We start from the raw sequence: 16,090 nt of genomic DNA, 5'->3' as shown, positions 1-16,090 counted from the left end.
GACAAACTCAGGGTAGATGATTTTGCTTTTCCTCTTCTCATTCTACCCTTATCCCGCCAGTCTAGTGGTAGTTGACTCGTTCTCGCGCGAAAGGGTGAAGGGTTGAGAAGAGGACGAAGGGAAAGGAAGGACCGTGCGGCTTAAGAGGAAGAGAGGATGCGAGCCGGGATGGAAAGGTATGTATGCGTGATGTGTATTTGTGTATATAGTGGAGTGCTTCTACGGTTGTGCGTGGGTAGATGTGGTCTTGGTCGAACCCATTTCTCCGTCTGGATGTACAACCCATCGCCTCACTTATGACCTTTACACGAAAGTCCAGATTGCGCAACCATCTGGGAGGAAAGGAACGGCGACTCGGCAGCGAGGATGTGGTGCTGGGATGTTGCGAGGGTAGATCGAGCGTTGTGCATGCAGGAGATCTCGAGAGTCGGTTCGTCTGTCTTTATGTTTGTCTGCGAACGAATGTCTTAGCCTGGTCATGGTTATGGTCATGGTTATGGGTATTTGAGGGGGAAGGGAAGAACTGCCAACGAACAGAGCGAGGCTGATTTGTGTGTGGTGGAAACCTCCTACCCCTTCCAGCTACAGTACTGTATCCTATTATATTTCCTTCTGCTTCTAAGCATATTCTCCCTCCCCACCTTCTCTTCCCTGTTGCACCTCCTGATTGATTAATTCAATTGCCCGCAGTCAAGATAGGGTGGGTTCTAGACAAATCACAACGGACCTTGCAAACCAGACCGGAGTGTTTGTATTCTCCGGTTTTGTCTTCCTGGTTGTCGATGATGGATCATCCACCCACCTGCCTTCCGATCTGTCCATCAGTCAGACGAAGCGACTCCCTGATCCATCCTCCTGGCGGAAGACATCCTACTAGCTGTGTCTTTTGTTCCCACCATCTCTGTCCCCTGGAATTGACAGCCACAAATGGATCGTCCCTAACCTGATGAAGCACGGTCTGGTTACACAACCGACGGTTAGACTGGGGTGGGGGGCTTGTATGGATTGACTGTTCGCACTTCCCTTCTGCCTTTCTTTGATATCCTTTGTCCGGACGAAATACGAAAGCTGAATTCTGCCAGTCTCATCTTTGAGACTTCCCATAATGTCTCGGTGGACTACCAACCTACCATGACCAACATACCGGATTGAATGGATGGAATCCAGACCTCCTAAGAGATGAACGTATGCTCTCTCTCTATGCACCTCAAGACAAGAGGGTATGTTACATGCCAAACCTGAACCTAGCAGCTTCACCAGGTCAGTCGAGCATGCAAGTATGGTCTTGGTACGGATCGCGTGACTCGCTCTCGAGGTACAGTACTCACTGCATCGCTGTGAGTTCAATACTTATTCCCCTACATTATCTCATCACATTGTTGTGGCCTCCCTCCCTTGTCCCTGAAAAGTTGTCAAGAAATGGCCTGACAATCAATCTCCGCATTTTAGTCGATTGATCCAATGCAAAGTCGCCCCTTGTCTCCAGACATATCTCCTGATGATCGGATAGATACATACACTCCCCACCATTTCCCCTTGTCTACAGAGTGGGACGGATGACGGATGATTCCGACCCGGGGTTGCTGGGAATCAAACGGTTCTCTCACTCTCTGGTGTTTTATTGTTCGAGTTGAGATGCGGAAGAGGGGTTGTGATGCTCGAAATTCTACCTTGAACTGAGGACGAGAAACGGTGCAGCTGCAACAGATCCATGGGGATGTCTTTCAACGATTCATTCTTCTATCCCTACTTCCTCGTCAACCTATGCATCTTATCTATCTTGCTTGGTGCGAGTTAGATCATAAGTCAAGGACAAGATGATACACAACCAGAGGGCAGATCCTATGGCATCTGATAAATCCTCCCCTTTTGGTAAGATTGCGGCAATCCGCCCCGAATCTGTCCGTCTTGACCCTTAGCTGACCGTAACTGACAATCCTCGTTCAGATCCATTCAACCTCGTCGTACAACTAATCCACTGAATTACCATCCATCTCATTCTCAGTTTTCAGATCCATTCCGTTATATCCCATTGTTCATATTTCAATTCGGAGAAAACACCCACCCTCTAAAGATTGGTCTCCAATGACAAGGGCCATCTGTTTGATTCTCTACAACCACCCTCCTCCCCCATCCACTATTCTTGTACTCGACTGGCCTATTTCATTAGAGACGAAACCCCTGTTAATCAGGCGTTCGCCACGCTTTTCTGTGTTTTCTTCAGTCGTTCTCCCCGAGATTGAATTCCAACCAGGAGACCAGGGGGGTGTGATGGGGTAGGATCACGGACTGATCGAAATGTCTATATATCTAGGTATCATCAACCAGTGACCCCTCGAACAACCGACTGCGCATCAACTTTTTGTTTTTCTTCTATTGTCATTCAGACTCTGGGCATTCCATGGCAAAGAAGGTCATTCACCTCTCAATCTTGTTCTTCTTTTGATTGCTATCGTTTCCCTTTCCTTCCTGTTCAAGAACCTACACTGGCACTCGAGTTAACCCAGCAATCCTGCCCAATCATTCATCAAATTTGCACAGAGCAAGATCAGACACAATACTTTTTACGTTATTTCTCTTGTGCTCGCCCAACCAGTTCGCACGAAGTAAGAAAACATGGCTGTGGGCCCTCGAGCCTCCAAGGAAGAGTTTATGCAAGCCCTAGGCTTGAACTCGCATGATCCGCAGCATGAGCAGTATTATCGTGCAATGAGGGTGGGTTGAGTACCTTTTCTTTGTGTATTGAATAATCGACTGTGTATACTCCCGTTCAAGCATGTCTGTCTCCCTGTATCTTCGTACCCCGATTGCCCTCGTTCACGCTTTCTTTCTATACTCGTGTAATTTCCATGGTGATGATACGACAAGGCCTCGAGCACAACTTTCTTGGATCCCACACATACACACACACACACACACACCTACTGCCTATACACGATGTCCCCATCCAGCTTATCTAGCTCTGCCCTACACGTAATCCTCATCCCCAAATCAACCCCAATTGCAAGACCCCCCCAAATCCCAACCCCCAAAAACTAACATCACCCCCCCTCCAAAACCAGGACGAAGCAATCCTAACCTACAACCACCTCAACGAAGACCGCTCCAACCTCCTGGACAGCATCGCCGCCGACCCCGCCACCAAACCACCTTACTTCTGGCACCACATCCGCCCCGAGCGACAACGGTGGGGGATCCTCGAGATCGCCCGGAACGCGGGGCCTCTCACCCGCCCGCTGTTCGCTCGCGGGGCGGTCGTTACCTCGACCAACAACACCACCGGGGTGGGTGCTGCTGCCACAGGGCCAGGAGGGGGAGACACGACCGGCGGCAGCGGCGGCGAGTACGGACCCAACTGGGTGGCGGGATGGTTGCTGTACAGCGTTTTCCGGTCCCGGGATGTGCGGAATAATCGCAATCGCAGGCGCGGGGAGGAAAGGGGTAAGTTTGCTTTTTAGGTCTCTTTCCCTTTCCCTTTCCTTATTACACCCTTTGATTGTGTTTCGAGGGATGGATACTCGAGGAAGAGAGGGGGGGGAATAAAATACCCAAAAACCAGAAAAAGGTTGGAAGTATACATACAGTCCATGTTTATGTGCGGAGTCAAATTATATACATTTTATCCTGTACACAAGCAAACCAGAAAAACAAACGAATATTAACAGAATGTCTAGGTCGCTCAAAGTCGCCACAGAGACAACCACAACCGCAGAGTCAGACGAACAGTGGCGTCTCGGGCAAGAAAGAATATTATGATCCAGTGCGGAACGGGTGAAAGTGCTCAAGGTTGATGCTGATCCGTTAGCGAAAGTGATGCAGAGTGAGCGATAAGTTGGAAGAGATGATCAGGTTCGAAAGACGAGGAGAGCGGTAGTCTAGAAAAGATGTTTCGAATTCCCCTGCCAATCGATTTAATCGTCTGTATCATTGTCATTCTGTCGAGAGCCGTTCTTCTGAGCGCGCTCCTGCTTCAAAGCTTCCGTCACGCGCTGGTCACGCTCATCCTTCAGCTCGTCCCAGTCCTCGTCGTACTCGGCCGCAATCGACTTGATCTCCTTGCGGAGCGAATTGCCCTCATCGATCAGCGACTCCCACAACTGCAAATCTACCCCTTTCCTCTCGTAGAGCTTCTTCTGGCGCGCATTGATGGTGAAGTCGAGGGCAGACCGGTACGAGATTTCCCGGTTGTGGTAGAGGAACCACAGATAACCACCCATCAGCGTGGACAAACTGACCAGGTAGGTGACGGGCTCCATCGTGTCCCAGCCCAGGTCGGTCTCGAAGGTGAGTTTGTACACCAGACACCACCAGAACGCCAGCACGCCGAATCCGCCCATGGCCACGCGCTGGGCCCCGCGGTGCGCCAATGCATCACATTCATGCTTGATGTCCGCGATGTTCTTGATGCGGTCGGAGATCTTCCGCAGCCGCATGCGCAGGAAATGCGTGCGCTCGTTGAACGAGGGCACCGCCACGTGGATCTGGTGCTGACCCGCCGGCGCGCCTTCGACCGAGACGACGAACTCCCGCGCGCGCGCGGCATCGCGGATGAAGTCGCCCACCTCGGTGGACTGCGACCACCGCACGAAGCGATGCTCCATGGACTTCTTGCCGCCGCCGGGCTCGCTGCGGCGCAGGTACGTGTAGGTGTCGTCGTCCGAGGGCTTCTTCTCCTCTTTGACCTGCCCGAGTTCCTCCAACTTGCGCACCTCTGCCTCGGTCCCCTCGTAGAGGGCTTTCCGCGGCCGGATCGGGTTGTCCTCGAGCTGGAGCGCGATGAAGGAGACGGACGGGGCGCGAGCTTGTCCGTCCTTCGTCTTGATGGGCGGGATCTCGGCTTGGATGAGGCGTTCCAGGTGCGAAAGAGGTTGCTGAGGGTGGATGAGGAACGCGATTGGTTCGATGTCTTTTTTGCGCGCACAGATAGAGGTCAGCATGGCCTTTTTTCCATACACCACAAACAAAGGGAGATTTTTTTCATCGAGATCTAACTTACCCTTATGATCACGGTGGTATTTGGTCGACAACGGGAGAAGCAGCTTAAACAATCTTGACGGCGTCGTCAACAGTTTACCTGGGTGCGTGCGAATGTTTTAGTTCGCATCCAAAAAGCGTAAGACAAGAGACACGAGGTATAGAAAAGGTTCCCAGGGAAAAAGTCTGGTATACACACCCTTTGTCATCGCCTGGCCAAGTTTGTCCTCACCACCCTTCGGGGCCTGGGACGAACAAACGCCTTCCTCGTCCTCCTCCGGCTTCGCATCCTTGATCTCCAACCGCTCGAGTTCTTGCTTCGGACCTTTGGACTGTTGTAGACGAGCGTCGAGGCTGCTGAACCACCGGGTTTGCCCCGCCGTCGGGGCAGCAAGCACTCCAGCACTCGTGCTCGTGTTGTAGTGCGCCCGCCGCGGCGCTGCGGTCTGGAACTGTCGCCGCCCTGGGTCGCCCGCTGGTACCGTAAAAAGTCCTATTGACGGCGCAGCAGGGAAGCCGGACAGGTCGGGGCGACTACTCCCCCATTGTTGTTGTAGTAGTAGTTGACGAGAGGGAATGGACGGAATCCGACCTAGTATCGACCGCCGCATGTTGCGGTGAGGCTTTTTAAGGGCGGCAATTGACAAGAGGCATATACTCGGGGAGAACAATGGGAGGAGTTGGTAGTGTTGGGGGAGATCCTGGAATTCTGGAATTCACACAAAGACAAGCTTTTTCACAAGCAAGAGGAAGAAGAAGGGGGGATCCTTCGACCGGGATGTGGATGAGGAGTTGATTGATATCATCATTCGTGTTTTGGCTGGGGTTGTGCTGGTAATGGGCACAAGGTAATGAAAGGGTGATGCTGTCACTCTTCGGCCATTACGTGGATCGTCAGTTGCGCCTTCCTGCCTTGGACAACTGGAGACACCACTGCACCTTCCCTACGTCATGATGTGTCAGCGGCTGTGGCAGTGAGGCTGCTGCCTCAGGCTGCAAGGCTTCATACACCAACAAACAACCGGTGAAGGAACATACTAAGTAGATCTGACCATGGTTTCATATCATACTCAATTCGAAAAGACCCTGGGCTTCGGAAAGAAAGACAAATCACCACTGTATGTACTGTACATACATACATACCTGCACACACACCTAACAATAGCAATGAGTGCACAAGCAATTCGTGAGACATCACATTCACCTGCAGTCAGACAGTCAGACAAATGCACACCGCCACCTCCAGAAAAAGACACCGCTGGCCACCCCAATGCAACCCTCCAGAACATACACATTCATCCATCCGCGGTGATTCCTGTGTGATCCCACCCGCAGACGAAGTTCAATCCATTCCTCCACCTTGGGAAGGAAACGAGCATGCACCACATTCATCAGATGGGGGGTAAAAACAGAACAAAGCCAAAACCAAAAAAAGAAGACGCTTTGATCTATCGGATATCCGGGTTCGTTGTCATAAAATCATAAAGTCATCGTCATCAAAAGCCAAGCCGATCTCCATCTCATCTCATCTTGTCCCTCTGACTTAACTCTTGTAAGTTAAGCCAAGGCACGAACAAGCTTATTACTTGGTATCGGCACGGCCAGTGTGCGCCTAGACCTCAGCTTCCCCCGCCTCATCTCATCAATCCCCTCGCTCCCTCGCTTCTCACTCGAGAAGCAACCTACCGACTAAACGTCAACGCTCGAGACGGGCTCATTGCCGCTTGCCGATCGCAATCCCCTCCATAGCTCTCCGGGCTGCTGCTGCCGCCACTGCTTCGGCTCTCTCCACTGGTCGAGGTGTCCGCGTCGTCCACCCCATACCGGACTTTGCGTCCGGTGCCAATAGCGACCGGAATGCCCTGGATGACACCGCCGTGGTCGTACCCGGCAGGGTACATGCCGTCGTTGACGGAAAAGTTGCGGCAAATCAGGTAGGCCCGCATCGCTGCATTTTCCCGAGCCAGGGTGTCCGACTCATAGACGGCGTCCGTCTGGTACTCGCGATTGTTGACTCGGACAATGCACGTATACCCGGTAGCGCCGCTATATGATTCGTAGAGAGGTTCCGGCCAGCGGCGCCGTCGGCAGAGACCTGTACACATGGTTATTGGATGTTGAACGTGTGGGAAATCGATGAGCAAAAAGGAAGACGGCGGAAAAAAAGGTCCCTGCCACCCCTTGGATTTCCAAAAGGGAGCAAATCATAGCTGCGAGAAGTAGGAACCAAGCCCTCACTAGCCACGGTCTGCTGGAACCTTTGTCCTTCATGGCGTGCATGGCAGTAGTGCTCCAGGGGAGGCAAAATGACCACCATCACAACAGCCATCCATGGGGAAGCACAGCGAGGGTCATCCGAAGCGGTGACTCTTCGGATCCAATCATAAAAGGCACAAAGGGACCGGAAAAGACGTTGTTCGACGAATTGCAAAAAGAGTATCTACATACTGGCAAGATAGAGGATATAGTACATCGCGGGAACCTGTCCAGGTCTAATAGGTCGTATGGTTCAGGCCAGGATTGGTTCAGTATTCGCTGCCTCAGATCGATTGATACTGCACAAGATCCTGGCGGTCACACCGATGGCATTGGGATGACCCTATGTGAACGGTGTCGATTGGTGCCCAATGACCGCGGTCTTCATAGAACGGCCAATGTGACTTGCTATATCTTACAATAGCCAGCAACAAGGCCCGTCACCGGGTGTGAGAAGATTGGGTCAAGAAAGGCCCAGCGCAAAGAATGAAGAGACCAATTCAAACCAAAGGACGAAAACCGCAAGGGAAAATAAAACTAGCGGCCAGGAACGAGGCAAACACAGCGTGCCCTACACTGGGGGAAGGCAGGAGGGGGAAAATGAAAAGCGAGTCGAGGGGAATATCTTTCATGACCGCCCAGGTATTCGCACAAAGAAAGAGGTGGGGCATCTGGAGCAGCCCTCAAAGCTTTTAATCAATATTATTATTTCATAGTCTCTCTCAGATAGAGAAACCAGCAAAAGTCATTGAGGAACGGCCACAATGGTTAGAAAAGAGGCAAAAAAAAAATCTTCAAAAAAAGACATGATTTGTTCCAAAATAACAAAAACCCGGTAAGGTGAATAGAATTAAAATAAAGGAAGTGGCTCGCAACTGGTTCAATTGGACCATTCTCCACCAGGTTGACCGAGGGGGAAAGCAGCAGACGAATGCCATGCCTTTGAGAATTGTCCTAGACCTCACACTAGCTTTGTCCGTTGCGTTGCCGTTCTGCTCGGAGAACAGAATATGGCAAGCGCTGATGTGCTGGCATGATTTTTCACCAGTGGACCGAAATGAAAAGATCCAGGACGTCCTGGCCCATCGGCCACCGTATAATTCGCCGCCGATCTAGGCGGCTACGATGGAGATGTTGTTCAGGTTCTTGAACGCCCGAGCAAATCGGTCGTCTCGGCCTTCATCTATTTTGCTGCAGAACATGGACTGGTTTCTCTGGGCATACCTTAGAGTGGTCCATTGCTGTAGTAAGCGCGGCTCTTTTCCTCTGCCCCCTTGTGTTTAGGGTCACAGTGCTTCCCTGGATTATTGATCAAGGTTCCTCCCCATACCAGATTCACATCATTGATTTCTGGTGGGAGCGATGGCCCCTCGAACCCCGCATTGCGAATCCACAATTGTGGCCCGGTCGAGCAAGTAATAACGAAGGTAAATGGAAGCACGGGAGAAAGAAACCACGAGAAAGGAGGTGCGGTGGAATCCGGCTAATGCAAAATGATGCTTCAAAACAAGGGGTTCATGTCGCGCAGATGAATCCTGGCATAGAATGCCCAGAAGGAAGCCGTAATTTCATTGTGCATGGAGAGGGGAAGAAGAAGGGCGATGGATGGATGATCACTGGCGAGGAAACAACACTGTAGCCCAGGATTGGACTGAGTAGCGGGCCCTTTTTCCTTTTGGGCCCCCCTCTCCTTCGCCCGGGTCAATACTAGTAGACGATCACGATTCTTAACGACTCGGTAAGCCATCCGAATTCCGTAGCCCGCTTAGTGTAAGTTGACCGCTCTCCCGGAGCCAATCCAGAGTCAACCTGATTGATAGCAGATACGACTGACCCCACGGTCCGGAGTGGAATCGAACAACAACAACAACAACATCATCATCATCACCAGGGGCGGTTAAGGAGCACACCACTTTCGATGTATCAACTGCTGCGTGACTAGATTCCGGATAGGATCTACTCCGAAGATTGGCCACACAGGAGAGCAAGCACAGGATTGGTCCAGCCCGCTTTTTCCTCCGTTGTGGCCGTTGACTGACAGGTAGGCATGGCGGATGCACTGATGAGTTGGCAATGACGCTTCGTGCGCCGGGGGAGGGGGAGAAGGAATCCATGCCACTTTGACACGAGGGGCAAAGAGAGGGAGGTCAACCTTGCAGAGTAACATGAGCAGATTCCTTCTTATTCAGCGCCACCCCGGAGAAATTGATTCTTACTGACCTTTTGCCCCCCTCCTTCTTGAGCGCCCTCTCCCCCATCTTTCCCCCTCTTTTGGATTTGACGGATAGGCGAGCTGCAGCAAGTCTGTCTGTGCATGGTGTAAGTCGGCCGCTGGCTGCCCCGGGCGTTGCAATTCTGCGATCTGCGAGTGAAGAATGCTTTGCTCCGTTTGAGTTGCATCTTCGAGAGGTGTCTGCTTGCTAGCCGTCCTTTGAGCCCAAGCTCCTGGAGTGAGGTGTCTGTCTTCTTTTCGCTTCCTGTTGGCGCTTCAAACTGTAAATTAGCCAGGGGGAAGTGGGAAAGAGGAGGGAGGCTCTCACCCAACGGAGAGGATGAGTAATGGAGGGGTAGAGGAGGGGCTGGTCTGGAAACCGCCCAGAAAGGCTAGAATGAACTAGATGGACCGTATGCACAAGGAGAAAAGCAGTACTGCAGGGCAGCTCAGGTGGTACAGAAACTGAAGTCGAGTCCTTGTCAAGCTAACCGGAACAGTTCGTGCGACCATCAGCAGGAGTCCATCCTCACGGCCATTTCATTTTCGTCTGTCAGCCCGCGTGGCTGCTCAAGGGCACCTCCTTCTGGATACACCCTCCCGTTTACCTCAGCGGTCACACAGATTCCTTAATCTTAAGCTGATTCTTGCGTGCATGTATATTGTACTGTACAAGTGAGATTCACCCTGACTAACTGACAGACACTCGCTCCCATCTCCCCGCTTGATTAACCAACAATTTCCCCAAGGCCCAGGCTGGCTAATTCACATTTACTGGTTGCCTCTCACACCACAGGCGCATTCCTTCCGCAGCCGCATGAGGAATCACAAAAAGCGGATGAAGAGCTGCAACCTTGTCGTTCTCGTCAAACACATTCACATCAGCTGAACCGCCGTCAGAAGTGACTGGAGAAGTGTATTTCCATGAGAAAGCTGACGCAAAGTCTTCCTTGCTGGAGACACTGCGATTTGTATGGTAGTGATAATGCTGTGTAGTGCTTAGACCCGCAAGGGTATAGCAGGTATGATACGAATCTACATGTCTTCATATCTCTTAGTCAGCAGAGGCGCCGTTGACAACAATTTGCGGAGGTAGCTCGTACTTTCCAGGCTTATCACGAAGACCCCCGAACTTGGCCTGACAACATCCAAGGATATATCGGGTCAAGCCTTCCCGACTGTAGAGGTTGCCCACAGAGCTCTGTTTGGGGCCTGCAGCCGGCTGAGCTCCGTCGAGCGCGGATTGGATCAATGGCCAGCAAGATCCAACCCAGTGGCTGTAGCATCCGTCAACCAGCTTATTGGTTCTGCCCGAAAAGCCGCCTTCAGGGGCATACTGTCGAGCAGAGAGCCAGGACAGGAGGAGAGGGACATCCATGCACCTGACACCATTAGCCGCACTCAGAGTGAAGAGGAGCGAAAAGCAAACGCTGCTAACCTCGCCACAGTCACTTCGGGTTGGCCTAGGATGCACAGACATGCCAAAGCACAGAATGCATAGGCGCCATGTGCCTCCGACCCGGGACTTCCGGAAATCCCACCTTCGAATGTTTGACCTAGAGTTCGGGATCAGCCTAGCGCAGTCAGCTCAAGGAAGACAGCACTGACATCGAGAGAGGTATGCGGAGAGGCCACTATCAAACGTCTCCAGACCATGTTGTCTGGCTTCGGCTTCCGGGGGTAGGATAAGTGGCAAATCTAGTAGTGATATGATGACCATCGCGCAGTAAGCGCCGCTGAGCTGGCAGTCAGTACGGCATGGCATGTACGCAAAAGGAGAGATCTAGGTGCTGGGGGGCGTTTTACCGCACATCTTCTTCCCCACCTTCGCAGACTCTAAAGCCCCCATCGGGCTGCTTCAGTCTCCCAAGCCATCTCCACCTAAGTCCAGGTCAGCAGCATAGACCAGTGACTAAGTAGGGGGTTAGGAGCTCGACAACGCACATCTTCTCCCTATCGATTAAGTTGTATGCCTCTTCGCCTCCGATCATCGCAAGGGAAAGCACAGCAGCATAGCTCGAAGCGCAGTGGGACAATTGGCCATGGCCACCTCCAAAGCCCCCCGCCGGGTTTTGCATGGGTATGAATGATTTGACAACACTAAAGCAAGAACCGTGAGTCTCAGTAGGCGCTCAAACTATTGGGCAACGGATCTGCCCCGGACTCGGCCAAGATCCATTCGGCATCTGCAACAAAGCACACGAGCCCCAAACAGGACTGGAGATAAGGGGGGCACAAGCGTTCTGCTCACCGTTCGCGGACTCTACTGATATCCTCACCTAGAAGGCTCAAAGCCGCCAGTGCCCAGTAGACCAGCCAGGGCCGACTGGCATCCATGGCAACGAACCCCTCTGGATAGTCCTCGAGGGAGTCGAACAAATAGGCTACATGCTCATCCCTCATGAGGGCGGGCACGCCAAACCGATTGAAAGGACCATTCTGGGTGCTGTGGATGCCCTTCAAGAAAGGCAGACATTTGTTGACCGTTTCCGCTTGGACCTCGGAAGTTTCCGTAACCAAAGCATCTAGGAGCAGAGGCGGCGCGGTGAAGAGATCTGGCACCCCGGGTTGCACTTGTGGCTCGCACATTTCGTCGTTGGATCTCGGCAATGATTGAGAGTCAGTAGAAGTCGTCGTAGTCGCAGCAGACAGACGACCACTTGTTGAGACCTTAGGCCGGATGGGGTGGTTTTGCGTGTTTCCTGGCTGCGGTGCTTGGTTGGCCGTAGTAAAACGAACTTTGCGCCGCTGTCTCCCTGAAGCCGCGATCACGATCGGCATGGGAAGCTTGACCAGGCCGATTTGGGCACTTATATGAGCTTTTCTAATGTTCTAATTCTTTGTCTCAAGTAGACTCAAGTAAATGGGCAATTGATCCAGCTCCCGATAGCTTTGAATTGTTCTTTCCCTTGCCAATGGATGAGCTCTGTTATCGCCATTCAGGAAAACCATTGTTCTTTTCTGGTCAGGTGGTAGTGGGGTTGCCATGGCGGGCGATTGACCCCTCAGGCCCCAGTTTGGTCGAGTGGGGGAAACAAGCCAAGTGCGCAGTTCAGCCCTTCGCCTCTGTACATCTTCTTTGTTGTGTTCGTTTTGTTTCCTTCTGGCCTCTGAGAGCCTTTCGCGTGAATTACTTAGAGTCATCTGTTTTCTTTCATTTGATCGAGCTCATGGCTGGGAAAAGATAGTGTAATATCACTGTCAAGACCACTGAGCCACTGGCTCAACTGACACGTTCCGCTCACCCACCCCTATCTTTTCGTTCCATGTCTTCCATGTCTTCCAGCCATCGCGGATGTGGAATGGATCTTCATCTCGGTTGGCCGAGAGAGGCTAGCGAGCATTCCGGCCTGGTTCTTAATTCTAGCTACTTAAGTACTGCACAGTACGGAGGGAATACTTTGAATGAATCCCCTGCTAGCATATATATTTACTCAAGTACAATACGAAGACCGTCGTATCTCAACCAATCTGATGGAGGCTCACGACTGCAGCCGCGATTGGGCCCGTCTCTTATGCTTGAAAGTGCTTGAAAGTCATCCGGCTGGCAGGTATACTGAAACCAACAGAATCATGAGCACTCGATTCGGTCGTATGCTTGGGGGATTGACTCGGATAGGATTTAAAGTTAATCGATCGCTGCTGTCTCGACTTCTGCCGATGACTACTAACTAGTAACTTAACAAAAGGCCCTCAAGCACTGACCATCTGACTAGGAAATCCATCATCGGTCTCCCTCTGGATCTAGCCTAACACCACCAAATCCGAGCTAAGGTTGTGGATGTGCTAATTATAAAATTCAGTGGTTGCCTCTTTAAGCGCCCATCGCCGTCAAATTGGCGGGCGCATCGCTCGCAAATCGCTGGCTGCCGACGCGACACCGCGTTGGAGAAGTTTCTTGCGTGAAGCCGCTGGCGTGGCAAAGCTGCGAGTCAAAAACTCGATGATGCTGATTGTTTCATAGCTGGCATATCGATTTGTCGAGGCGTCCCCGGGGAGTGGAGCCCACGGGCCTTGTCTTTCCTTCCATACCCGCCTATGCAGAGCGTTTCCTTTCGCCTGGCTCGGTACCACCTGCTGTAGGGAGAGACTTTGTAGGTCGGTTCTAGTGGATAGACATACATGACTAGTCCCCAGGGCTTCGGCCAAGACCGATTTGACTTTGCGCACACGGTCCCGTGAAAGATGCTGGCCTGGTCTTACAAGTTTGTTGAGAATCAATTTTGGACAGGTCATTTTGGGGCTTCGAATCGACGAAAATGAGCTATTAGATGCGGCGGCTATGGGATTCTCTCCCTTGATATTTTTTTTTGGCTGGACAATCAATGCTGGATGGGCCGAAGGCAGCAAGAAAGTTACAGTATGGAGAAATACGTACCCAGCGTGAAGCGTCGAGCACACCCTGACAGCACAGATGTACATACAGTCTGGTAGAGTAGGCAGATCGTACCAACGCAGCGCAAGATCGCATATGCCTAACGGTTGTGCACAAGATCATACAGTATGTCGAAGCTTCCGATGGGGGTGGATGGGAGACGAGTGGATGAAGTTTCGACTGCCATAGTCAATATTATTATCATTATTACGGTCTTCATCATGCTCTTTCCTCAATCTCATCAGGGGACCGATGCAGAGAAGACTTCTTTGTCTGTTCTGTGCCCTGAAATCCCTAGCCGCGAATGAGGGCAGAAATGCTATCAGATGGTCATGGTGATTGGAGCTCATGTACAGTCAGCCACCTTGTTGGCAACGGAGCCAACATGTGTGCACTGTTGATTGACCAGGACAGCTAGGTTTTATTGGATGAGGCCCATGATCTACCTGGCTCGGGGACTAGGTGAGGGCTAATGTACTATGACCAGGTCCCGGGGAAGTGCTGAGTATTCCTATACACCCATTCAAGCGGTAGGCAGTGTATTGATTCCTGTAGGTACGGAGGAGAGGTGGGAAATGGTAGGTTTCAGTCATCGATTGTGTTGCGCTGCAGGGTTTTCATTTCCTTTCCGTGAAATCACCTGCTATGGAATCATCGATGGAAAATACATAGTACAGTACGCAGTACTGTGTACATACTATACATACAGCACATACATCCGCGAGGTGGCTATGTTGAACAGCGGCGCGGAGTGCGCCTGTGCCCTGTCTACAAGTGAGTAAGTGACGACCTTCCTGTAGTGCTAAGGAAGTGGCTGCGGGGCCAATTCCGAACAACGGCCCATCTGAGGACTATTATTGCCACGACCGAGCAGATCGGAGCTGCCCCATCATGCCAATAATCGTGTTGCCTTAGTCAATAGAGGCCCCTCCCAACCGATCTGGCCGGTTTCCACTGATCTTCCTGTCCCGAATGTTGCTCCCGTGTCTCGCCAACGGAAAATTCCGTCTCGTACCGTGGTCAGTTTTGAGCCTCCAGAGTCCATGGTTCAGTACTTGCTGTACATTCATCCATCCATCATTGTTGATGATGTCCATGATGGTGGTAGCAGTAGTTTTGGGGCTGGGTACCTAGATAATTAGATATTAAGCCTTTCCCTAAGTACTCCGTAGTGCAACCCTGCACGCAACTCATTGTCAGGTGGGCAAATCAAGTCACTGCGATTTTCGTCGGAAGTGGTGCTGCGCCAACGAGATACAATGCAGCCGGTGCATGTCTGTGTTCGACTAGTAAGTTACTGCCCTTCCACCATCAATCCGACTAGCATCTGGTGCTTCTCCAAGCCTACCGGTGTGCTTTTGCAAATCGTCTACCGTAAGTTTTCGCTGGCCCAGAGGCGATTGGGAAGGATAATCATGAGACTCGTCAAACTGGCGAATCTACGGTGATGCCGAACCGGATCCAACTGAAGTTTCTTTCTTGCTTTTGTTGATCGGGAAAGGGTTTAAACAGTAAGTTCCAGATGGGGACCCAACTGATTACCCAGTCTGGTCTTGAAAAGCCGACTACTGTATGTAAGTAACAAGAAGACAAGTATAGAGTGCCAAGTGGGTAGGGAGACTAGGCCCTTCAGGGTCATCGTAGCCGGCGTGAGCACGCCAATGGAGACAACGGGAGATGAGACGTGGTGCCAAACTCGTCATCATCTTCTGACATTTTCCATTCCACAGAGAAAAGAAATTGATGAGAAGGGACAAGGGGAGAAAAGCGAAATGATAAAAAGGCAAGTGAGAAAAAGAAATGTTTTAAAAAAGGAAGTAAAAGAAAAAAAAAAAGAAATATTCATAAGAAAAGGCAGCAAGCAAAGAAGGACGTGGTAATTACTCCGACTAAACCGGGTTGGGGATGAAGCCTCCTTCCCAGGACTCCCTAGCGTATTCTCCGGCCGATGCAACTTCTTGCAACTCTCGCAACTCCCGCCTCACCGCTGCTTTGTTGTGTCTGTGTGTGTGCTTCAACTTGCTGTTTAGTGCTGCTGCTTAGTTCCACTTCCACTTCCCACTGCTTTTCCCTTTCAATCATCACCACGGCTTTTCATCCCATCCCCACCTGTTTAGTCCCGTCTGAGTAGCCTGGTAAAATCGACTAGACTACTATCAGTAATTCTCTAATTCTCTAAGTCTCAAAAGCCATGGCCTCATGCTATCCGCCCGCCCGCCTTCGGTTTCTTTTACTCGGGCTCATTTGATTGTCTTTTGCATCCCCCGGATTCT

The 16,090-nt window shown here is 51.5% G+C and overlaps 5 protein-coding genes across 5 annotated transcripts; 1 reads left to right on the top strand and 4 right to left on the bottom strand.

Annotated features, from left to right (window-relative positions):
* Positions 1-2,616: 2,616 nt before the first annotated feature.
* On the top strand, positions 2,617-3,775 carry BO82DRAFT_285437 (uncharacterized protein; the record flags this gene model as incomplete). The annotated part of the gene is made up of 4 exons (XM_025631501.1): positions 2,617-2,715; positions 3,063-3,284; positions 3,345-3,445; positions 3,697-3,775. 4 exons carry the CDS (start codon positions 2,617-2,619, stop codon positions 3,773-3,775), a joined length of 501 nt encoding a protein of 166 aa, XP_025491082.1.
* On the bottom strand, positions 3,567-5,842 carry BO82DRAFT_355108 (uncharacterized protein). The gene is made up of 3 exons (XM_025635353.1): positions 5,174-5,842; positions 4,997-5,074; positions 3,567-4,906 (listed from the first exon to the last, which is right to left on the bottom strand). The coding sequence occupies exons 1-3, from the start codon at positions 5,583-5,585 to the stop codon at positions 3,912-3,914; spliced, it is 1,485 nt and encodes a 494-aa protein (XP_025491081.1). The 5' UTR covers positions 5,586-5,842; the 3' UTR covers positions 3,567-3,911.
* A 620-nt stretch (positions 5,843-6,462) lies between these two features.
* On the bottom strand, positions 6,463-7,581 carry BO82DRAFT_100216 (uncharacterized protein). Its single transcript, XM_025629726.1, has 2 exons — positions 7,423-7,581; positions 6,463-7,069 (listed from the first exon to the last, which is right to left on the bottom strand). The coding sequence occupies exons 1-2, from the start codon at positions 7,445-7,447 to the stop codon at positions 6,657-6,659; spliced, it is 438 nt and encodes a 145-aa protein (XP_025491080.1). The 5' UTR covers positions 7,448-7,581; the 3' UTR covers positions 6,463-6,656.
* A 2,462-nt stretch (positions 7,582-10,043) lies between these two features.
* Positions 10,044-12,578, bottom strand: BO82DRAFT_392795 (CAAX farnesyltransferase subunit beta RAM1). The gene is made up of 7 exons (XM_025638641.1): positions 11,694-12,578; positions 11,387-11,542; positions 11,249-11,323; positions 11,051-11,178; positions 10,881-10,998; positions 10,546-10,824; positions 10,044-10,485 (listed from the first exon to the last, which is right to left on the bottom strand). The coding sequence occupies exons 1-7, from the start codon at positions 12,221-12,223 to the stop codon at positions 10,203-10,205; spliced, it is 1,569 nt and encodes a 522-aa protein (XP_025491079.1). The 5' UTR covers positions 12,224-12,578; the 3' UTR covers positions 10,044-10,202.
* Positions 12,579-13,195: 617 nt separating this feature from the next.
* BO82DRAFT_100115 (uncharacterized protein) lies at positions 13,196-14,355 on the bottom strand. Its single transcript, XM_025629725.1, has one exon. The coding sequence runs from the start codon at positions 13,862-13,864 to the stop codon at positions 13,274-13,276; it is 591 nt and encodes a 196-aa protein (XP_025491078.1). The 5' UTR covers positions 13,865-14,355; the 3' UTR covers positions 13,196-13,273.
* Positions 14,356-16,090: the final 1,735 nt, after the last annotated feature.

This window comes from Aspergillus uvarum (assembly GCF_003184745.1).
Source record: "Aspergillus uvarum CBS 121591 unplaced genomic scaffold BO82scaffold_33, whole genome shotgun sequence".
Classification (NCBI taxonomy): domain Eukaryota; kingdom Fungi; phylum Ascomycota; class Eurotiomycetes; order Eurotiales; family Aspergillaceae; genus Aspergillus; species Aspergillus uvarum.
This window is presented reverse-complemented; position numbering and strand designations above follow the sequence as displayed.

Bases quoted from the DNA above. Each gene is read 5' to 3' on its own strand.
- BO82DRAFT_355108 (XM_025635353.1), bottom strand. From the start codon at position 5,585: ATGCGGCGGTCGATACTAGGTCGGATTCCGTCCATTCCCTCTCGTCAA. The intron at 5,075-5,173 runs GTGTGTATACCA...GCACGCACCCAG, and splicing joins TGGCCAGGCGATGACAAAGG to GTAAACTGTTGACGACGCCG. The intron at 4,907-4,996 runs GTAAGTTAGATC...CGCGCAAAAAAG, and splicing joins ATACCACCGTGATCATAAGG to ACATCGAACCAATCGCGTTC.
- BO82DRAFT_100216 (XM_025629726.1), bottom strand. From the start codon at position 7,447: ATGTACTATATCCTCTATCTTGCCA. The intron at 7,070-7,422 runs GTATGTAGATAC...CCATGTGTACAG, and splicing joins CTATATCCTCTATCTTGCCA to GTCTCTGCCGACGGCGCCGC.
- BO82DRAFT_392795 (XM_025638641.1), bottom strand. From the start codon at position 12,223: ATGCCGATCGTGATCGCGGCTTCAGGGAGACAGCGGCGCAAAGTTCGT. The intron at 11,324-11,386 runs GTGCGTTGTCGA...ACCTGGACTTAG, and splicing joins TTAATCGATAGGGAGAAGAT to GTGGAGATGGCTTGGGAGAC. The intron at 10,486-10,545 runs GTACGAGCTACC...AGAGATATGAAG, and splicing joins CTTCGTGATAAGCCTGGAAA to ACATGTAGATTCGTATCATA.
- BO82DRAFT_100115 (XM_025629725.1), bottom strand. From the start codon at position 13,864: ATGTACATCTGTGCTGTCAGGGTGTGCTCGACGCTTCACGCTGGGTAC.